This window comes from Megascapheus bottae, chromosome 12 (assembly GCF_031878675.1).
Source record: "Megascapheus bottae isolate mThoBot1 chromosome 12, mThoBot2.hap1, whole genome shotgun sequence".
In the NCBI taxonomy this organism is placed as follows: domain Eukaryota; kingdom Metazoa; phylum Chordata; class Mammalia; order Rodentia; family Geomyidae; genus Megascapheus; species Megascapheus bottae.
This window is the reverse complement of record NC_143520.1, coordinates 45,443,353-45,467,500: the sequence shown is the minus strand read 5'-3', so window position 1 is coordinate 45,467,500 and position 24,148 is coordinate 45,443,353. Positions and strand designations below refer to the sequence as shown.

General features: G+C 35.3%; 1 protein-coding gene across 2 annotated transcripts in view; it reads right to left on the bottom strand.

Moving 5' to 3' along the window:
* Nucleotides 1-901: 901 nt before the first annotated feature.
* Nucleotides 902-24,148, bottom strand: part of Dpp10 (dipeptidyl peptidase like 10) — a 636,241-nt gene continuing 612,994 nt past the window's right edge. For both annotated transcript variants that reach the window (XM_090342925.1, XM_090342926.1), the window contains exons 22-26: nucleotides 10,949-11,048; nucleotides 10,645-10,703; nucleotides 10,464-10,536; nucleotides 7,591-7,664; nucleotides 902-4,497 (exon numbers count right to left, since the gene is read on the bottom strand). In XM_090342925.1, the coding sequence (XP_090199051.1) occupies nucleotides 4,363-4,497; nucleotides 7,591-7,664; nucleotides 10,464-10,536; nucleotides 10,645-10,703; nucleotides 10,949-11,048 (441 nt within the window). In that variant the 3' untranslated portion in view covers nucleotides 902-4,362. The remainder of the gene's footprint in view (nucleotides 4,498-7,590; nucleotides 7,665-10,463; nucleotides 10,537-10,644; nucleotides 10,704-10,948; nucleotides 11,049-24,148) is intronic.

Below are 24,148 nucleotides of genomic sequence, written 5' to 3'. Positions count from 1 at the left end.
CACAATCAGAATCTTAACTGGAAATTTAAATCATGTGAACTGTTTACTTTAAAAACATTTCTGCATTACTTTTGAGTTGATGTGTACTTTTTTAAATTTCAAATATGGAATCTCAACAACTGCTGGAATATTGGCAAGTGAAATTAATAGATTAGGTCAATGGCAATGGGAATCTATTTCCTACAGTGATAGGTAAGAGGTAGGTAAATTCTTTTAAGTCAAATTGTGGATATGTTTGTCAGTACCTGCTATGACTATATTATGTTTTTAGATTGTATGCTTTATGAGACTGTCATGTTTACAAGCTTGAGCGTTTTGATCAACAAAATGCTTCTGTTGTACAGTATGCTCCCTGGATAGACTTTAGAATGCTGTTGGCATAATGACAGAGCAAGGAAATTTACTAGCCACTTCTCAGGTATGTGGCCATAGTCATCAGAGCAAAAGCTTTCATTAGACATGATCAAGTTTTACATAGTTCTAGCAGAAAAATATTTATTATTGTATGATATATGGCCTCTGGACATTAGGGAACTCATCCATGTAACTGCCGGTATGTCACAGCAATATACTTAGCTATCATTGATCATTCCTATCAAGGCATTCCCCAAAATGAATGTGAGGTAAATCATTTGTCTTAGGGAGGGAATAATGTAGAGGATGATGACTAAGAGAACATAGACTTTTGTATTGTTATGCCAGTATTTGAACTCAGAGAGCCACACACTCATCCTCATCTTATTTGCTCATGATTGGCCCTCTACCATTTGAGCCATACCTCCACTTGAATCACACCAACACTTCTGGCCTTTTTTTAACTAATTGGATATACAATCTCTTGGATTTGTCTCCCCAGGCTGACTTTGATTCTCAGTCCTCAAACCCCAGCCCTCCGAGGATTATAGGTGTCAGCCATTGGTACCTGGTGAAAATATGGGCCTTTATTGGGCTGGAGGTATATAGTTTAGCCTATTTAAATATGAAATTTATTTATGCTCAAATTTATGTAAATTTAGACAACTTACATATTATGTGTTAAATTAGAACACTACTGTCATTCCAGGGCATATGGAGAAGAATGGTAATACAGTTAGAAAATGTAACACAGGCTTGGTAGAGAATATGAGTTTAGAACCTTTAGGTAGAAAGAGCTTAGCCCAATCACAAAAATAAATAGCATTGTTTCTATTTTCCATAGTGTTCACAGCAATAAGCTCTCACAGAAAACAAAAACTAAAAGAAAACAAAAACAAGTTTTCAAATAGAGTAGGATCTACATCATTTGGGGCCTGTAAAGTTTGTTTCTCTTATTTTGAGAAACAGGGTATTGGACTGAGGAGAATAAAATGGAAAGGAGAAAAATACAAGTATGTGTCACTGTGGATATTAGGATTCATTGAGTCTTCTGAGAATCATATATAGCCTCTGAAGTAGAAGTTATAATCATCTATACTGGCTTCTACTAACTTTATTTCAATTCAGTATTAGCATCTTCATTTAGGCTTATAGTGTATAAGTGATCCATTTGTTTGTTCTAGCAGGTCACTAATCCTCAGAATCAATCCTCTGAGTATTGTCAGAACAGAACGTGAATGTCAGAGAGCATAGATAGGAGCCCACGCCACCTGACACACTGTAGGCACTGTGAAAGGGGAGGTTAGCAGAAAATGAAAGGATGGACCATTTCATATGGAACTCTTTTCATGGGCGATGTGCCTTCAGTGACCCCAGTGACTTGGGAGCAGTTCATCCCCAGACAATTCTGCAGCATCTGAAATCAGTCTCATAGACTAAGGGCCAGTTCTTCTATGACTTTATTATAGTAGAGTTACCAGTGGCATCTATAAGACCCTCTGTAATCAGCTTGTCTGCACAGACTTCTAAGTACAAGGATGATTTACTGTTTGAACGGAAGTTAAGAGAAAAGAGACTTTTCTCTATCGAAATATGTTCAAAGGTCATGTGTTTATCTCTGACTTAGTAAGTACTGCTTTCTTGTGTTATAGAACTTTTAGTTTACCTTGGAAAACTTGACAATGGAGTCTTTGGAAACACTTAATATTCAATATATATATATATATGAATTAATAGGATTAAGACTGAAAGGGGAAATGGAGTTATAATGATACCACTAGTGATTTGTGACTATGATTTGCTATGTATTTCTTATGTCTAAGATGACCAAGTTATTAAAATTCAAGAATCACATAGATGAAAATTTTTCACCTTCTTACTAATCAATATACTTCATGTGAGATCCATTTATCCCTCAGAGGTGAAAGTGCATCCCAGACAAAAGTCATTCACATTACAAACTGTATTAAATTAATTGAAAAATAGATAAACATTGATAATAATAATAAAACAAGTGAAATGATGAACAATAAAAGGTAAAACTCTTTAAATGTTACTCAAGTAGACATTCAATAAAACCACACCTTTCAAACAACATAATTATTTGCATCATAAAAAACTCTAGTGGTTGAAATCTAAAATATTGATTAAAAAGCTTCAGTTGGACTTCAAATCAGCCTAAAAAGAAATTTCCATCTTAATAAAATAGGCAAAACTTTCCTTTTAAAATCACAACTGATTTTTGTTTAAAAAATGTGTTTACTATTCTTGAAATAGACCTATAATGGGTCTTTCTGAAGACCTTTCTTTCCATCTTAAATTGAATCTAAAGAAGCAGTGAGTCACAATTCCAAATTGTCCAGAAGAAAATGGAAGACCCCGTCAGGTAATCCATGTGTATAAGCAGTTGAAATCATAACTAATAGTATGACAAAGCAAGAGGGTGAGCAATTTCTTCCTGTTTTTTTTTTAATTTTCTTCCTGGTATTTTCAGGACATGATAATCTACTTCCCCCCCAAAAAAAACCCTTTTGTCTTCAACCAGTAGAACAGTATACTGTATAGATAATTTTTCTGAATGTCAAAACTTGGCTAGAGATATATCCCTTCATAAAGGGGAGATGCTTTTTATATTCCCATGAGCAGAGTTAAATCTTATGATTTAAAATGACTCCATACAGTAGGGTTTATTTTTCACTCTTGTTATTTACTATGTTAAATCAATAAAGCACAGAAAATGATGAAGTTTTTGCCTTCCATTCAACGTGTAAACACTGCTTTTATGTGAACTTTTGGGCCAGTGAATCAAATATACTTCATTTCTAATTCTTAACAGAAAGCTTTAAATTAAACAGCAACAGATGAATTGGGCAGGTATGAAATACTAAATAGGAATAGGAAGATGACATAATCCCAGATCTTTGCTTTGACAATGAAAATGTGAATTGACTGCACTGAGAGACTGAAGTAAAAGGACCATGTGGTTTTAAAAAATCCTTCTCCACTGAAACAGCAAAATAGCACTCAGTGGCACTGCATTGTTAACAAAATTTCTTTATCAGAAACTATAATTTAATATTTAAGTATCTAATTTACATGTGACAAGGTATCATATTCAAAAAATTAAATTGCAACTAGAAAACTATTAACCACTAAAAACAATACCAAACACAACCCAAGCATTTATAGGAAAGCAATAGCAATTGGAATTGGAAAAAATGCTTCATCTTATTTGGCTCATTAAACAAAGCATCCATTATAGCCTGTAAAAGATCATCCTTTCTAGTTCATCAAAAGTTTACCCTTTGTTGTATGAATAACATGTAAGGATAAATTCACTGACTGTATATGCACACGTGGGTGTTTATATATATAGTGACACATATGTTTGTGTGTTGATTTAAAGATATTATGTCTACTGTTAACTGGCTGAACATTGGAAGGTAGTGAGATCCAAATTTCTACAGTTCCTCTGACTCATTTAATAATTTTTTATGAACAGAAATTACATAAAATACTCTGTCTTTTATTTACTGAATATTTTCTTAAGCATAATAATAGACAGTGAAGAATTGCACTTATTGTAAAGGTACAGTAAAGGGTTAGGTTGCAATTCAGCCATCAAGATCAAGGACTGGAGTACTGATGATAAGTTGTGCATCATATGCAAAGATAATGGTGGCTATTGAAATAAAAGTGAGAGCAACTAGTTACAAAACAAACGGGGATAACAGAAGAAAACATGCACTATTCCTACTTTAATGTGAAACTAATTTCTCCCAGGAAACCAACCCTTTGACCTTCCTTTTACAAAGAAACAGAGTCTGCACCCTGGCAACACAGTAGACATGGGTGTCTGTCTTCAAATTCTAGTTCATTGTCTGAGTGTGCTGTTCCAGTGTCATCTCCTCAAGCTGTCCTTGATATTCTGGAGCATCTACAATATGACAGTCTCTTTAGGTGTCTTTGAGCCGTAATGTCCCCTCCAGTTTGTATAAACAGGGTCCATTATTCATCTTCTTCTGGCTCTTGTGGTAGCACAGATAATTCTTCCTTTAAGCAATCACTGAAGAATCTAAGGATTGTGCTGTAGAGATGATACTTGCTCTTTTCAGATACGTTATAACCTTCATCTGGATAGACCTAAGATATGGAGAAAAGGAGAGACTTAGAACAAAGCAGCTTTAATCCATCAGCATTCCATGTCTTAGCTTGTATGGAACAAGGATTAACAACAGCAACAACAATAAAAGCTAACCCATGCCTTGGATTTCAGCTCAGTGACAGACAGCTCTCCTAAAATATACATATGTCTGGCTTTGACTCACAACTCACATTATAGAACTAAAGAGAAAAATATTGTATAAAAATAGACATTTGTCTGTCAACTATGCTGCTGTGAACAGTGTTCTCTGCTTGACTAAACTCTGGACAGTTGTTTCCTAACTATAGCTCGTCAGCTCTCTTTTCTTAGAAAATTTACTTCCAAAAGCTTACAATTATACATTTTCTTTTGCTGCATTGACAGATCTGTAAATTTTCTTTTATCCACTGACCAGTTTTACAATCCAGAGAAGGTCTTTCTTAAGAACATGAAGATCAACTACTGAATGAAAATATCAAAGTAGACAACATTTCTATCTCCTGGACCCTGTGGGAGGGTAGAACACTTGCTTTTCTTTTGAAGACATCTTAGGAACCAGAAAAACCCCCTCCTAGACAAGCTCAGAGGTGGAAAGGTGTAAATTCCTCTCTAAGAGTCTGAGAATCTTTGGCACCTTGCTCACCCAGCGGTTTCTTGGGACCTCTCTCTCTCTCTCTCTCTCTCTCTCTCTCTCTCTCTCTCTCTCTCTCTCTCTCTCTCTCTCTCTCTCTCTCTCTCTCTCTCTCTCTCTCTCTCTCTTTTAAAAAAAGGATTTGTTCCTGTGTTCACTCATAAGGGTACACAAAGGCCACTGCAGCCCTGGGCAAAGAGGGCTACTTTAGTTATGCTTCACAGTATCAACAGCAGAAAATACTGTCATTTACAGGATTCTAGTTTGTCAGGTATGCAGAATAAAAGTCATGAGATCATGAAGACCTCCACGCGTACTTCAAATGAAGGCCTGAAAGATCAGTTTGTAGAAAGATCCCAATCCTTGCAAGCAACGCCTGGGAAACCGTGAGATCAAGTCTGAAATACAATAAAGACCTTGTACAAGGAATTGGTAATGCCTGAATAGGGAATTTGCAGAATGTGAGAGGGCCAACAAAAAGACAAGCCATGTGGGATGGAACCAGAAAGGACCTAAGGACAGCACTTGCCCAAGCACTTTGAAATTCTCATCAGGACACCATGTACTGTACTTCAGATGCAAGGCATGGTACTGAAATATTCAACATATATTCTGTTGGGTTTTCATCATGATCTGATTCCTTATGAATTCCCTTTGTAATGGCAACATTTATAAGGTCTCAACATTGTTATTTTAGTATGGTCATTTTTTTTTCTTTTCTTTTACGGGAGTTCACAATTGAATCTGTGTTGAATCACAGAGGAGATTTCAGACATGAATTTTTCATCTCTGATGGAACAGTTAAAGCGCTGAGGATTCCTAGAGATAGGCTAAATAGTTTAGGCATTATCAAATGATAGAAGGCTAAAGTAGAATGTGATGGTTTGCATTATTTTTGCAGTACTTAGGTTTGAACCCAGGGCCTCAAGCTTGTTAGGGAAGTAGTTGATTAAACACTTGAGCCACACTTCCCACCCTGTTATTTTTGTTCATTTGTTTTATTTTGTTGTTGGTTATTTTGGTGATGGAGTCTAGTGAACTTTCAACCTGGGGTAGTCTTCAACAGATATCCTGGAGATTTCAGCCTCCTGAGTATCTAGTATTATAGATGTGAGTTATACCATGGATAAACTTATAGTCTGATTCTCAAATGTTTTCCCAAAGCCTCCATGATAATGGCTTAGTCCTCTTGCTGTGGCTCTATTGGAGAAGTGGTGGTTCCTTTGGATGTGACTAATAGAAGGAAGTCAATTCATGAGGAAGTGCTTGTTGAAAATAATATTGTGATTCTGGCTTTGTCTATCTTCCTTTTGTTTCCTAGCCACCTTGTTATTAACTGGCCATATATTATACCATAACAGACCTGAAGTGTTGGGACCAAGCCATTCTAAACTTGAACTTTTGAAACCATAAACTAAAAACTAACACCATAAACTTTTGAAATTAGAAACCATAAACATTTGAAAATTTTACAACTAAAATAAGTAGTTCCTCTGTACTATTGACCACCTCAGATATTTTGCCACAGCAAGGCAAAACTGACTAAATTATTTCAATGTTGAGAAATCTATGATCCCATCAAGCTGAAAGCTTCTTGATAGCAAAAAAGTTTTGTTTTTAATTAGCATATTCAAAACAATACAGAAGGTCTTTGACAAACATTTGTTAAACACACGAAGATACCATTTAAATGGTAACAATATTGTCCTTTCTTGTAATAGTTCTTCTAGGTACTTGTTTCCCTCCTATTTTTCATGGTAAGAGTGATGGAAAATAGAGAAAAGATAAAAGGGACATAGAGGAAATAGAAAATTCACAGAGAAATACTCAATAATTATAAGAATAAAAGGTTACAGAAAAAGAAGACATTTTAAAAATGATTTATAAAGCATATTCTGATACACATTCTTGGTGCAATTAGGGCAACCCCCCCACAATCTTTGTTCCCTAAAAATCATCCTTGAAAACAACAGTGAAATTATAATAATGAAAGAAGCTGTGTTCTTTGTGGCACCATTAGGAAAGAAAAAGCAGAGGAATAATTGTGCAATAAGGAGAAAAACAATAAACACACACAAATTAAAAAAATATATTTGGAATAATTTGGACCATGACTATCTTGTTCAAATATGTATTTTAAAGGCTGGATATTCAATGTTTCTGTTAATATTGGGAGGCAGGGGAATCTCCAAGGAATGGGACCTACTAAGAGATTTTTAGGTCATTAATGGTGTTCCCATTACCTTCTTCCCTTTTGAGCTGCCTTGCTTGTGATGGGGCCATTGTGCTCCCTTCCCCATTTTCCTATCAAAATGTGCTGCTTTGCCTCAAGTCCAAAGTCACAGGGGATAGAACCTCCATAATGATGAGCCAAGTTCAGCCTCTTCCATTTATCAGTGGATTAGCTCAGGTGTTAGTGTGAAAGCTGAATAATACAACATCATTCTAAAGTGTGACTCACCTGCATAGTATAATTCACTCCAGCTTTTATTAGATGCTTGATTAATTCTGCTGAGTGCTGAAAATGAACTTTTGCTGTAAGAAATTAAATTATGATATTTAAAATAGGTTTTTTTTATTACAATCAATTTTGTTTCATTATTTTTTCAAAGACAATTAGTACTTTACCTGCATGCTATACTTCTAAGACTAATACTTGGTTGTAACTAAGAAACAATTGTTAGACATGACATTACTTTTACATCACATTAGATAAGTCAACTATGAGTAAGTTTGATTGTACAGGGATGATAATTAGATACATTTTTATTCTTTTGAATTATCCAGCAAGAGCTTATGCCACCTTCCTTCTGCAGGAACACATGGTCTAAATACTAAGAAATAATCAACAACACTGAATTTGGGAATAAAGTTGACTGAAATAATTATTAAATTTTCAGCCAACCACTGATATTTCTGTGCTGCTGTTTGCTTGTGGAAGAATTGGGCTATCCCTTTAGGTGCTATCCATCTTCATGTAACTTTCAAAGTAACATTTTATATCTGTTTTGTGTAACCATGAAAGTTTTATTAGTAGTTTAAAGCTTTTCAGTGCTCAAGTTCTATGTTGTCCAAACATCATACTACAAAGCACATCACAACAAAAAAAACAAGTATTTAAACGTATTTTAAATAAATCCAAGAATTTTTCAAGATTCTCCTTAATAAAAACAATGGGAAAAATAACCATGAAAACTCTAAATAAACATACAATGCTTAGGTGCTATAAGCTACTAAGATTGTGAATTTTACTCAGGTAAAATAGTCCCTTCCATCTAGTACTTTTGTAAGAAAAGATAAAGAAAAAGAATGCCGTAATACCTATAAATACAACTGAAAAGATAATGGTATAGATGAATTTCTCAGTGGGATTACTTTTTCTATTAATGTTCTATTGAAGTCTATGAATGTGACCCATTTCTCTCCTTCTTAGGATTTAGCAGGAACTTAAAGTCTAACTCTCAGCAAACTGCTCATAATTTTTATAGGTAATATTAACACTAATAGTATATTGTCGTTGGCTCAGCATCTGTATTCTACCAGGACATATGTGTTTTGTGATGTGTTATATGCAGGTGTGATTCCTCCCAGGTAATCACTGCTGAATCTCTCTATTTTATCAGATAGGTGAGTAGCAAGATGAACTGAATAAGTCAAGTAGGAAAAGCCTTAATTAGCATAATGCAAACACATATCAATAGAGGAATGTAAAATAATAATGAGCTATGTTAGTATGCTAGCCAGAGACAAAATAATTTAAATTACAATGCTATGTAATCACATGAATGAGGCTTCAGTATATAGTAAATAAGAACCTTAATAAGCAAAAACCTCCTTTTACTAATAGTTGTGTGCTTCTTCTAGTATTTATTTTTCCAATACATTAAATGAATGGTAATTCCTAGTGTACAATATTTTTGCTGAAATAAATGAGACAATATAAAGTATCATGAGTGCATTTTAACACAGAGAGTTGGCAGTTAAAAAGCAGTGCCTTTTATTACTACTCTTGACCTATATGTAAGGTCTTAAGTAGCTAAAGCAAAATTCAAATGTCCTTCAAAAATCTCCTATGCTCTTGCATTCACAAAATCTAAGCATTATGTCAAAGCTGTATTCTTCTTTGTATGTGGGGGGTCACACGGCTTGAATTCTAAGCCTGGACATTTTCCCTGAGCTCTTTAGTTCAAGGCTACTGTCCTATCCCTGGAGCCACAGCCCCACTTCCCATTTTCTAATGATTAATTGGAGATAAGAGTCTCATGTTCTTTAGTGCCCAGGCTGGCTTTGAACTACTATACTCAGATCTCAGCCTCCTGAGTAGCTAGGATTACAGGCATGAGTCACCATGCCCAGCTTCAAAGCTTCATTCTTATGAATAGACTTTAATTTTGTAACATCATAATTTTAGAATATTTTAGAAATTTTAGAATATTCATAATTTTAGAATGTTTCAAAAGAATGCAGAGTATTAGTAGGCCCCAATTAAATGTAAGAGCTACATTATTTGAGGATATTATTTATCACATAGAAAAACCAACATTTAGTTCAGCACTTAGTTCAACATTTAGGAGACTGATTTATGGCTTTAAATTCTCTACATTAAGTTTCCAGGTAGCCTCAGATGGATATTTCTATCTTGGCATGCATTTTTGTCAGCAGTAAATTGAGCTAAAACTATTCAGTATTTTGTTTAAGGTACCACAAAAGGTAATAAAGGTATAGTTATAACAGTTGCTCCCATTCTCCATGTTTAAGGAGACCAAACTAAGCAGAAGCTCTACAAATTCCTTTTAGGAACATCTTTATTGTCCACTGAAGTGATTGACCTGACTGCCTTTCATCTGTTGTGGGCATCTTTTGCCTGCCATTCTCTATAACATATTTTCCTCTTGAGGTGTGTCGTATAATATTGTAGTCATGGCCAATGTCCATATTTGACTATTTAATTAGAATTATTTTGAACAGTAAACAACATGTACTTTGTTCACGATAAATACAAATTACAAAATGGTCCTAAGTAGCCAGTGGCAACTGTGTTCTACAGTACAGACAGGCCACTCTTCTCATCATAGAAAAATTCTGCACTTGTGCTATTTGCGGTTGTGGTCTCTTAGCCTTGAGTTTTTTCTTCCTATTTGCTGTCAGGTTTCTGATTTATATCCTGTTCTCTTAGCCTTGAATTTATTCTTCCAACTTCCCGTTATGTGTCTGAGCTACTTCCTGCTCTCTTTTTCTGCAGATATATTAGAAGACTCCTGGAAAAGTCTTAACATCTATTCCATCCTAAATGGTCAGTTCCCAAACAGAAGTAGCACCAAATGTAATACTCACTGTCAGCAGTCCCATGAATTATTAATATATTCTCTTCTTTTAAACCATGAATATTATGCAGCACACTGGATGCCTACAAAAGAAAGCACAGATAATTCTGTTTACAAATCTATAGTTATAAAAGCAATTTGAGCTCATTGTTAGACAAAGCAATGCTTTTAGCTATTTGTAAGTTAGTTACCTGGTAAGTGCTTTCTTCCTTAGATGGCATACCAAGGTATCTTTCAGAGAAAGCAGAGGCTGTGACCCAAAGAGACAGAAAGTTAAAAATAAACCAAAAATGCAGCCTAATCTATTATTCCTTTCTACATTTCAAATTTAATTGTCATGATGCAATTAAATCAATTGAATCATGGATGCAATGAACAACTCAAATAGACTTTAATAAGACATGATAAATGAGCTGAACTGAGCTTTTCTGCATTGGGATATTGTTTTTTACAAATCAATACATGTGATTAGATCAGTCTGCAAGATATACTTACCATAGAGCTTCATGTCTGTGATGGGTGCTAACATTGATCCACATTTAAAAAGTTTTTCATCTGATTTTAAGATCATTGAAGCAATATAACCACCATAACCCTGGCCAAATCAAATATATGAATAAATAAGTAAATAAATGAATAAATAAAATTATAATCATTATTCTCATTATTCTTGGAAATAGTTCTAGCTTCTTATCACTGACTGAAAGTGAACACAGCAAAATTTGTGCAAATAAAGACAGGAGCAATTATTTTAATTATTACATTACCTTAAAGGTTAAAAAGCTTAGGAAAAATGAAGTTAATTATATATAAGCAAATAACAAATATTTAGTACATGACTCCATACTATATACCAGAGAACTACTCAAAATAATTTGAAGCTAGTGAAATAAAACTTTCATCAAATCATCAATTGTTTTAAGAAAGTTCAATGTATATATATACACATGTATACATTTTAAATATGATAGTTACATAGAACTGTGTTAAAGAAGAAAAACAGTTTAAATATATGATCACAAATACAAAGTCTTCTTTCAGACTTTTTGACGGACATTAGAACATAGATATCCCACCCCAAAACATGACTGTAGGAAATGAGAATCTGTTGCCTCAAATATTTTTCTACTGCATAAGAATTATTTGGCCTTATTGTTTGAGAACTTCAGATGCAAAACCTGTCCTTGAAAGAATTTGAGATATGTTCTCATTTGAAAGTGATAGTACAATTAAAAAGGAAATATCATATTTGTATACAGGTCTTACTACACCAGGAAAATAGGGTTGATTAGATCACTAGAGACTCATTGGTGAGAGGGCATTGACCTAAGTCTGCATAATAAACCTTACCTCTGTTCTATAGTGAATTTACTCATACTTATCTTACTTTGGTCTTTTTCTATCCTATTGTTTAGAGAAGATGATTTTAAGCTGGAAGTATAGAATGGCTCAGATCTATTCTAGAGATCTGTCCTTATTTTGGATTAATTTTAATTTATAAGAGAGATAATACATGATACTAAATTTCTGAGTTTCCTTTTCCTTTCTTATTAATGTATTTTTTTTCCTTCAAGAAGTCCTACAAAACATATAAAGAATTGAGGACACACTAATTTTGCTATGTCCAATGTTCACACAAACATTAAAAGACATGAGACATAATGGAAAATAATGCTAGTTTTATGGGTTGCTATTCAAATGTTCTTTTTAAACACCATCATGACATACTTTTTAACTAGGAAAACCATACATTATTAAAAATGAAAACCACGCTGTCGAGATTTGTTTGCAATCCAGCATCTGACTGGAAATTTCCTGGAAGAATTTTTATATTTTTTACATAAATGCTTGAGTAAGGGACTGATTGCTAAATTCATATATTTTAGAAACTAAGTTCTAGTGGGTTCTGTTTAAATTTTTATGTTACTGGATATCAATAGTTTGGGAATTATTAAAAAAAATATATACTCCGTACTTAACTTCAAAAATTCTGATATAATTGGTTCATGAAAAGATCTACTTCTAAGAGATTTTCAGATGATTTACATATAGTGCTTTGTCATTGTCACTTAACTGATTTATTTGGTTGTTTTTTGTTTTTTCATATTTTTATTGTAATTAATAAAAGGGTTACATGATATTTTCCAGATAGAAGGTGCATTACTTTACATACATTGATACCCCTTCACATGTCTTGGTACCCTTTCCCCTCCCCCCTCCCCCTCCCCCCCCCTCTTGGTTTTCCCCCCTTCCCTATCAAATTTCAAATAACCAAATACAAATAAGTTCAATATATCAGATAACAAAGTGAGAGAGAGACAGAGAGAGACAGAGAGAGACAGAGAGAGACAGAGACAGAGGGGGGAGGGGAGGGGAAGGGAGGGAGGGGAGGGGGGAAGGCAAGGCAGGAGGTAGGAGGGGAGGGAGAAAAGGGGAGGGGTGGGGAGGAGAGAGGAAAGGAAAGGGAAGGAGGGTGGGAAATGATAAGGAGAGGGGGGAGGTCTAGGGAGGGGAAGGAAGAGGAGAGGAATGGGAAGGGGAAGGGAAAGGGAAAGGGGAGGGGAGGACAGGGGAGGCAAGGAGAGAAAAGAAAGAGAAGTGGATTGGAGAACTTTCTGACATTTCTGATCGTGGCTCCACAGACAAATAGATGAAAAGAAAGGAACAACCCGGCTCAGTGGCTCACACTTGTAACCCTACCTACTCAGGAGGCTGAGATATGAGGATTAAGGTTCAAAGCCAGCCCTGGGAACTACATATCCATGAGAGTCTTATCTCCAATTAAACACCAGAAAATGGGAAGTCATGTTGTGACACCAAGTGTAGGGTGATAGCCTTCAGCTGAAGAGCTCAGTGACAATGCCCAGGCAGAGTTCAAGTCCAATGACAGACCAAAAAAAAAAAAAAAAAAAAAAGACAAAGAAAGAAAGAAAAAAAAAGCCGAAAACCCTCCCTCCAACACAATTTTATTAGAATATAAAAGATGAGTACTGAATTCAGCTTCCCCAGGACTAGAGGGTTGGTAGAAGAATAACTCTCTGCTCCTGCAGAAGACATTGTGCTTTATTATTATTTTAAATATGCAGATATAGACCCTAATGAAGCTAAATACTTTCTAAGTCTTAATATTAGTGAAAATTGTGGAATAAAGTTCTTGTGATCGTATTTAGAAATCAAATCCAAAATTCTATTCTTTTTGATTTACTTCAGGGAAGTAACTTTTATGTTTAAAAGGAAATCAACAAGGAGTAGAATTAGAATAAAATTCAATTTTAATTGTTTATCTTCCTTCCAATCATTTTATACTAACTCTGTGAATGCAAAATAAAATGTGGAATTTTTTTGAAAATGCATCCTGGTTAAAGGCAAAAATCAGCTATAAGTTCCAAGTAAAGATGATCTAATTTTCAAAATGTCTAATTAGATGAATTTCAAAATTGAAATTCACCTTAGTGATATGTAGCCAATCAGAATATTTTTGTCATCTGTTATGTTTGAAAACAAGATCAATACTCAATGTAGGATGCTCTGATTTCATTAAACTAAAAATATAATGATTTTCTAGTGACAAGAGTTTTTCCATGCATTACAATTGGTTCAGAACTTCCACTTACCAAGCATTATAACACTGCTTTTAAAGTATGAGTATTATAATTTTAATAGGCCCATAATATAGAAATGGCTTTTGAGACTTTCCTTATTTCAAAATATGATGGAGAAACAAATTTATTAAACAGAAAGACTTTGAGAATCAGTGGTTGGGTTAGCAATTCAACTTTACTAAGGACTCATCAGGTCCCCTGTTTGCAGTAATTTTTTTTTTTTTTGCCAGTCTTGGGCTTGAGCTCAGGGCCTGAGCACTGTTCTTGGACTTTCTCAAGGCTAGAGCTCTACCACTTGAGCCTCAGCACCACTTCCGGCTTTTTTCTATGTATGTGGTACCGAGGAATCGAACCCGGGTCTTCATGCATGCTAGGCAAGCACTTTAACCACTAGGCCAAACTCCCAGCCCTGCAGTAAATATTTCTGCAGATTGTGAATATAATGAAATTGAAAGGATAATGTGACAAAATAACCATAAAGAAAAGAAAGAAAAAATAAAAAGAGGGGCAGAAGATGCTCTTACTAAAAATCTCAACCTCTGTGATTTGTTCTGAGCCACTTCACCTGTGGCACACAATTATTTCATGTGATAACAAATCTATAAAAGAGTAAGGTTAATGCAATTTTATTGCATTGTGTTATCCCATTTCAATCTTCAAAACTGCTTAATATAATTACATGTTTTGTCAGTCATCTTAGGATTTCAGCCTTGATGTGTTCTTCAGATTATATAGTTAAACCTTCAAGCCTTAGAAATATCACAAGAGGTCTCAAACTCAAAGAAGCCCACTCAATTTTAAGTAACAATATAAATGATAAATAATTACCTCCATGAGTAAAGTTGAAAGGGCTTCAATATCTAGTCATATTTTTTAGCATAGCTCCCCTTTCCTCATTGACTATCTTAGGCTCCAGGTGGAAGTTTTGCTAACCTCAGGTCTCAATGTACATTTTCAACTCCAAATTAAGCTCATCATTTCATTTCTCAGCTGAATCACAGAATCAGCTGCTGTGTTATATTTGCTAGTAATATTTGTCTATTTTTCCACATAGCTTTAATTAATATCATTAAAATTTTAAACAAATATTTCAGAAAAAATACATGTAGAAGTTTTCCTTTTTTGTTGGTCCTGGGATTTAAACTTAGGGCCTGGGCACTGTCCCTGAGAACTTTTGCTCAAGGCTAGTGTTCTACAACTTTGAGCCATAGCACCACTTACAATTTTCTGGTGGTTAATTGGAGACTTTTCTGCCTGGGCTGGCTTTAAACCTTGACCCTCAGATCTCAGACTTTGGAGCAGCAAGGATTACTGCTGTTAGTCACTGGCACCCATTAGCAGTGTTATTTAATCAGTAGCTATATTTACTTTAAAAAATGAAAATTTAAAATGATCATATGTTATGAGAATCATTATTTGAAATAAAATATTTCAAAGCAGTCATATCACAAAGGAGCCAGAGATATACAGTGGAATAAACACAGCTTCTTCAATTATTGGAGGTGGGAAAACTGGGCAGCCACATGCAGAAAGCTAGAAGTTGATCCTAGCCTGTCACCATACATGAATATTAACTCAAAATGAATCAAAGACCTTAATATCAGACCTGAAACTCTGAAACTGCTACATGATAGAGTAAGAGAGACTGGAATTCATAGGTACAGGCAAAAACTTCTTGAACAGAGTTCTAAGGTCACAACAGATAACTAAAAATAAAATCTTTCTACACAGACAAAGACATAGCCACTAAAGTAGAAAGACAGACAGTCAACTGGGAAAAGATATTTACCAGTAACACACCAGACAAATGTTAATACCAAATATCTACAGGGAACTTAAGAAACTAATCTCCTCCAAACCCAACAAACCAATCGCTAATTGGGCAAGGGAGACTTATCAAAATAAGAGGTTAAAATGTCAAAGAAACATATGAGAAAATGCTTATCATCCATGGTTAAAAAGAAAATGTAAATAAAAACACTAAGATACTACCTTACCCTAATCAGAATAGCCAATATTCTGAATTCAGGTAACAAATGCTGGTGGGGATGTGGAGAAAAAAGAACCCTACTACAGTGCTGGTAGGAATGTAAACTAGTACAACCACTCTGGAAGGCAGTTTGGAGGTTCCTGAAAAAAGTTAAAAATCTACTTTCTTTACAACCCATCCATACCACTCCTGGGCATCTACCCTGAGCATCATAACCCAGGATATGGTAAGGACTCCTGTACAGCCATGTTCATCACTGTACAATTCACAATAGCCAAGCTGTGGAAACAACCCAGATGCCCCACTACAGATGAATGGATACAAAATATATGTTACATAAATTTAATGTATATATGTAAAGTGGAAAATTGTTTTCTAATACTAAAATGTATTAATATGAATCACTATAATAAAAGGACTATACAAAATTAGCATAAAAGTAAAAGGGAAGATTACATCAGAGATAAATCTAGGCAAATTTGAAAACATGATGTTTATGACTTCAATTACAAAGGATGATTTAGTCAACTGTGAAGCTTGAAAACTGGCTTACTGTTTAAAACTAAATAACTAAGACTACACCAAACCTTATAGCTGATTTATTCCTGTCTATTTCCCATTGAATCCAATACATAGTTAGTATGGAAACATAATACTTTTATAAAATTGTGTCATCTAGTACAGAGCATCATGTTACAAGATTGTAATTCCATCAACAGCCAGGCACTGTGGTTCATGCCTGTAATCCTAACTACTCAGGAGATTGAGATCTGAGAATCAGTTTCAAGCCAGCCTGGGCACTAAAGACCATGTGAATTTCATCTCCAACTGACCATGAGAAAATCGGAAGTGGCACTGTGGCTCCAGGGGAAGCCTTGAGCTGAAGAGATCAGGGACATAGCACAGGCCTAGAGTTCAAGCCCTAAGACACACACACACACACACACACACACTCACATCCTATCAAGTGAAATTACATTGCAATTGGAGCCAACTCAGATAAAATCAACAAGGGATTTTGTCAAAAACTTTGCCGACGGGCAGGGGCAAAAGGAGTGTTGGTGGGACTATAAACTATTGCAACTACTGTGGAAGGCAGTTTAGAGATTTGACCTACTGTATGTTCCAACAATACCTCTCTTTCACATTTATCCAAAATAATACAAGTCAGGATTCAGTAATGACACCTGTACATTCATGCTGATTGCTGCATAATTTACAGTGGAGAAACTGTGGGAATAACTCAGATGTTCTAAAATAGATAAATGCACCAAAATATGTTGAATATATATGATGGAAATTTACTCAATTATAAAAAAAATAATATCATGTTATTTGCAGGGAAATGGATGGGCCAAGACGTTTCTTTTGTTTAAAAAAAGAAAAACTTAAGCATAGCTACTCAAGAGGCTGAGATCTGAGGATCACAATTCAAAGCCAGCCCAGGTACTAAAGTCAATTAGGCTCTAATCTCCAACTGACAACCAGAAAACTTATTTGCTACTGTTCTACCAACAGCCATGACAATACAATAAATGTAAAATTTTAAATCAATAATCTCATGTAGGAATTTCTGATTTCAGTATAAGAGAGCAAAATTAATGATGAAGAAAGGCACCTAAGAGGGATGGCACTGGACAAATAGAACTCACTAACTTTGATCAATTAGGAGTGTGCCTATAAACCATAAATCAACCAGCACAATCACCCCAAAGGAAGATCTTAAAGACTAAACAAGCAACAGCCCAAAACAAATCAATAAAAATATTCTTTTTCTACAAAGCACAAAAAATTATTAAAAGAGAATATAAAAACCAATAAAAAGATTAAATTTGTGTGTGCGGGGGCAGGGAGGTGTCCTGGGGCTTGAATTCGGAACTCGGCCTGGGCACTGTCCCTGAGCTCTTCAGCTCAAGGCTACTACTGCTCTACCCGTGAGCCAAGCCCCACTTCTTATTTTCTAGATCTTAACTGGAGATAAGAGTCTCAAGTCCTTTTGTGCTTGAGCTGGCTTTGAACCTTCATCCTCAGATCTCAGCCTCCTGAGTACTTAGAATTACAGGCGTAAGCCACCGCACCTGACAAGATGGAAAATTATTAAACAGGTCAAAAATCACACCACCTACCTGACAAATGAAACTATAATTCCTCTATACATTACCCCAACAATAAAATACAATAAATAAGTACATCAAAAATAGATAAAATTTAACGGAAATCATACAAAGTGTTGAAAAGTGTGATGTTGGTCAAGACTCAATGTCTTCATAAACTGCTTTGTTGAATGGAAACTTCTTTGTACAATTATTTATTTATTTTTGCCAGTCATGGGCTTGAACTCGAGACTGCGCACTGTCCTTAGACATATTTTGCTCAAGGCTACTGCTCTGCCACTTGAGCCACAGTGCTACTACCAGCTTTTTTTTGTGTGTGTGGGTTCGAAGAATCTAACCCATGGCTTCATGCATGCCAGGTAAGCACTCTACCACTAGGCCACACTTCCTACCCAATAAAATATTTTTAAATGAAATGTTTGTAAAAGAAGATTTAAAGGTCTAAACAAGTTAAGAAAATGCAGACTGGAAAATTGGATTAAAAATACCATGTGCCCATTAATTCCTTCACAAAATTAATTTTAAATATAAACATTTAAAGGCACAAAGGTTTAGAAAGAATAGAATGGAATACCATATATTAATACTAATCAGAATAAAACTGACTAAGGTGGATATATTTATGTACTTATTAAGATAATCATGTCATACATGAGTGTTTATATACATAGTAAGATACACATATCATTATATGTGTAAGTATATATACATATATATATTATATACTTATGTAACTGTTAAAATAGATTTCAAAGAAAATAACACAGAAGGAAAGGACATTGTTTCTTAATTGTAAAGGGGATAAGAAATCAGTTTTATTGTCTTGGTTGTATTGATTATATTAATGCTCATGTATGTTTATATAAGCAAGAAAATTATTTAAAATATTTTAAGCAAAACTTAATAAAACAGAAAGGAGAAATGCAAATAGAAAACCATAGTATAAATGTTAATACTTTACTTTCACTGCTCAGGACAAGATAGATAGAAAATTTGTATTGGTATAGAAATCTTGGATAAAGCTTTTCTATCAACTTGGTATACTTGCTATTTATATATGGGATGGAATTTAGGTCAAATTTTCATGGTGACTAAAAGTTTGAACAAATGTTGAGCATTTAGTCTGAGGAGAAATATAAAATATAAGCCTTTTTTAAATGAATTTAGGATAATAAAAATATGGGGAAAAGGCAGGCACTGGTGGCTCATGCCTGTAATCACAGTTATTGAGAAGACTGAGATCTCAGGATCATGGTTCAAAGCCAAACTGGGAAGAAAAGTCTGCAAGACTCTTAATAAACCACCAGAAAACTGGAAGTGGCACTCTGTCTCACAGGCCTAGTGTGTGATTCTAGAGCAAATGAGCTCAAGAACAGCATCCTGGCCATCAGATCACCCCCCTCCCCCGCAATCTACAAAAAAAAAAATGGGATGGGGGTACAGGGACCAGAAGACAGTTTTATTTTTCTACAGGGAAAGATAATCCACACTGGGAAAATCACTTTATAAAAAGAGAAAAAGAGAAAGAAAGAGACAGACAGATAGACAGAGAGCTAGCAAGAGACAGAGAGAAGGAAGGAAGGAAGGAAGGAAGGAAGGAAGGAAGGAAGGAAGGAAGGAAGGAAGGAAGGAAGGAAGGTGAGGTTGGGAGGGAGGGAGGGAAGGAAAAAAGAAAACCCAAATGCCTCACTAGGCAAAACTACAAATAATTTATTGTGAGGAATGTAGAGGGTGCCCTATCTCTGCTGAGCAAGAATGGTATTTCCTAGCGAGAGAAATGTGCTGAGGGCTTCCCATAGAAGGGCTCTCTGTATGGGGCTCAGTAAAGGAAAGGATTGCAAAGCTCTGTGTGGGCCTGAGGCTGGTTGAAATAACACCCTCAGGTGGAAGCATATTTACAACCATTGACAATTCCAGTTCAATTATTCCACAGAAAGCACAATTGGAACAATAAATTTTACTGACTAGCTGTAGGTATAATTTAGGTAATATTTATCATTTTTAGCATAGTGTTATTTACTAATTGAATTCTAAGACAATATGTGATATGTTGATATGAAACTGGGTATTAAAAGACTCTCTTTATAGCTCAAGTTTATCTTGTCTATTTTCCTAAAATACCTATGAAATAGTTTTAGATCAGTAAAGTACTGATTCAATTAATGTGTCACTGGTATTTATAGATATCACATTGCAATATATAGAAAAAAATCACAAAATTATAAGATATAAAATCTTATATAAATGTGTATTTAAGAATACCAATATTGGCCAGGAGTTTGGCCTAGTGGTAGAGTGCTTGCCTTGTATGCCCAAAGACCAGGGTTCAATTCCTCTGTTACACATACATAGAAAAAAAAACTGGAAGTGGTGCTGAGGCTCAAGTGGTAGAGCTCTAGCCTTGAGAAAGCCCAAGGGCAACTCTCTCCACTACTCTTTAACATAGTACTAGAATTCCTAGACAGTGCAATAAGGCAAGAAGCAAGCATAAACGGGATCCAAGTAGGGAAAGAGGAAATAAAACTATCCCTTTTTGCAGATGACATGATTCTGTATTTAAAGAATCCTATAGACTCTAATCCCAAGCTCCTTGAGCTGATTCAAAACTTTGAAAGAGTAGCAGGCTATAAAATTAACCCACAAAAATCAACTGCCTTCCTTTATGCCAACAGTGAGAGGAACGAGGCAATAATCAGGAAAGAAAGTCCTTTCACAATAGCCACAAAGAAAATAAAGTACCTAGGAATTAGCTTAACTAAGAATGTAAAGGACCTTTTTGATGAAAACTTTAAAACCCTAAAAAAGGAAATTACAGCAGAACTGAGGAAATGAAAAAAACCTCCCATGCTCCTGGATTGGAAGAATCAACATTGTGAAAATGACAATCTTGCCAAGGGCTATCTACAAATTCAACGCAATACCCATCAATATCCCAAAGGCATTCTTTAAAGAAATAGAAGAGGCAATTAAAAATTTCATATGGAATAATAAAAGACCCTGTATAGCAAAAACACTTCTTAGCAGAAAGAACAGCGCTGGAGGAATTTCAATTCCAAACTTTAGACTCTATTACAGAGCTATAATTATCAAAACAGCTTGGTACTGGCACAAGAACAGGCCTGAAGACCAATGGAATAGAACTGAGGACCCAGATATTAAACCACAGACCTATGGCCACCTAATCTTTGACAAGGGAGCCAAAAAAGTAGAATGGAAGAAAGACAGCCTCTTCAACAAGTGGTGCTGGCAGATCTAGTTAAGCACCTGCAGAAAACTAAAGTTGGAACCTTCTTTGTCACCCTGCACTAGAATTAACTCCAACTGGATCAAAGACCTCGAGGTAAAAGCTGACACACTGAAAACTTTACAGGAAGGAATAGGAGATCCACTAGACCTTCTTGGCACAGGTCGAAACTTTCTTAATAAGGACCAAGAATCACAACAAATCAGAGAAAGGCTGGATAAGTCGGACTGCATTAAACTGCAGAGCTTTTGTATGGCAAAGGACATAGCTAGTAAATTAATTAGGAAGCCTACAGAGTGGGAGAAGATCTTCACCAACCAAACAACAGACAAAGGCCTCATATCTAAAATATATGAACAACTCAAAAAATTGAATGAATCACTCCAAAACTAATCTCCAAAGTAACAACCATCCCATTAAAAAATGGGCCAAAGAGTTAAAGAGAGTCTTCTCTGAAGAAGAAACAAAAACGGCCTACAGACACATGAAGAAATGCTCAACATCTCTGGTCATAAAAGAAATGCAAATCAAAACAACTATAAAATTCCACCTCACTCCAGTTAGAATGGCCAGGATCAGGAAAACGAATAATAAAAGATGCTGGAGGGGATGTGGCCAGGAGGGATCACTACTACACTGTTGGTGGGAGTGCAAACTCGTTCAACCACTATGGAAAGCAGTGTGGCAGTGCCTCAAAAGGCTAAACATAGAACTCCCCTATGACCCAGCAATTCCACTACTTGGCATTTACCCAACCATCCAGAAACTAGGGCATACTAAATCCACTAGCACAACAATGTTCATTGTAGCACTATTCACCATAGCAAAGATATGGAACCAACCTAGATGTCCCTCAGTTGATGAGTGGATCAACAAGATGTGGTATTTGTACACAATGGAATTCTATGCTGCTGTCATAAAGAATGACATTGCCCCATTTGTTAGGAAATGGAAAGACTTAGAAAATCATATTAAGTGAAGGAAGCCAGACTCAAAGGAACTTAGGCTCAATGGTTTCCCTCATTTGTCAAAATCAGTAGAAACCTTGGGCTCTACTAGCAGAGATCTGTAATAGAGCAAAATCTTGATACATAAGGCCATATAGTATGAAGCTAATTGAAAAGACCTCCAGGATATTGAAACAAAAGCCACATAACGAATGATTGTTGTCCTTAATGTACTATATCTCATCTCCTTTGCTGTCCCTTGGGTATCTATATTGTTACAGTATCTCACTTAGATATCTGATATATTGAATTTATTTGTATTTGGTTATTTGAAATTTGATAGGGAAGGGGGGAAAACGAAGACGGGTGGGGGGTGGGGGGAGGGTAATGGGTACCAAGACATGTGAAAGGGTATCAATGTATGTGAATTAACGCACATTCTATCTGGAAAATATCATGTAACCCTTTTATTAATTACAATAAAAAATATATATAAAAAAAAGAGAAGTAGAAAGCCCAAGGGCAGCGCTGAGGCCCTGAGCTCAAGCCTAGGACTGGCAAAAAAAAAAAAAAAAAAGAATGAATACCAATATTTTATTCTGCTTTGCTTTTCTTTACTTTTGGTTTGTTAAGCATTGGCATTCCAGGCCTCATATACACTAAGCAGAAGCTCTTCTGGTAACTTACATGCACAGACAGGGTTAATGTTGAAAACCATAATTACTAGCATAAAAGGCACTAAATTGGGTTTGCAAAATAAAAAATTCTAATTTTTCAAAATGAAAAATTCAGAGCTTGAAGGGAATTAATAAAACTGGGAAGTAGTCACATAATAAAAAAATTGAATAATTAGAATTACACTGGTATATTTCAACACACCTTGTCCTCAGTAAAGAAAAAAAATAAACCAAAATAAAAAATACAACATTTATAAAATTTATTATTGGAACATCTTGATAAAAATTTTATTAAACAGACACATATGTAGCAATAATAATATAATAGGGGCTGGGAGTTTGGCCTAGTGGTTAAAGTGCTTGCCTAGCATGCATGAAGACCTGGGTTCGATTCCTCAGTACCACATACATAGAAAAAAGCCGGAAGTGGTGCTGAGGCTCAAGTGGTAGAGCTCTAGCCTTGAGAAAGTCCAATGACAGTGCTCAGGCCCTGAGCTCAAGCCCAGGACCGGCAAAAAAAAAAAAATATATATATATATATATATATATATATACATAATAACAGCTGGATGCTGGGGGCCCCTGCCTATAAGCCTAGCTATTCAGGCAGCTGATTTGATCATGTTCTGAAGCTAGCTTAAGCAAGAATATCCTTGAGACTCTTATCTCCAATTAACTTCCAGAAAATCCAGAACTGGAGCTTTGGCTCCAGCAGAAGAGCACTATCCTTGAGTACAAAGCTCAGGGACAGCATCTAGACCTTGAGCTGAAGCCCCAGGTTTGGTACCAAAAACAGCAACAACATCAAAAACAACAACAGTATCAGAGATCAGAGATCAGACATGCAACTTACTCTTCTTGTATAATATAAACCAGTTAATGAACTCCAGGATATGGAAATAAGAGGTTTATATTTGTGATTATTTCTTTTTTTAATATACCATGTGAAATTATCTCTTTATTCCCCCCCTTATCAGTTATTCCCTGTTGTTTGTTGCTGTATCTGAATTTGTTACCTGGTGTAGTGTATAGTCGTTTATGTGTTTATTTGATTCAGTGAAGGGAAGAGGAAAAACAAAATGATGAGACAAAGGACAAAGAGTGAGCCAATGTAATAGTGA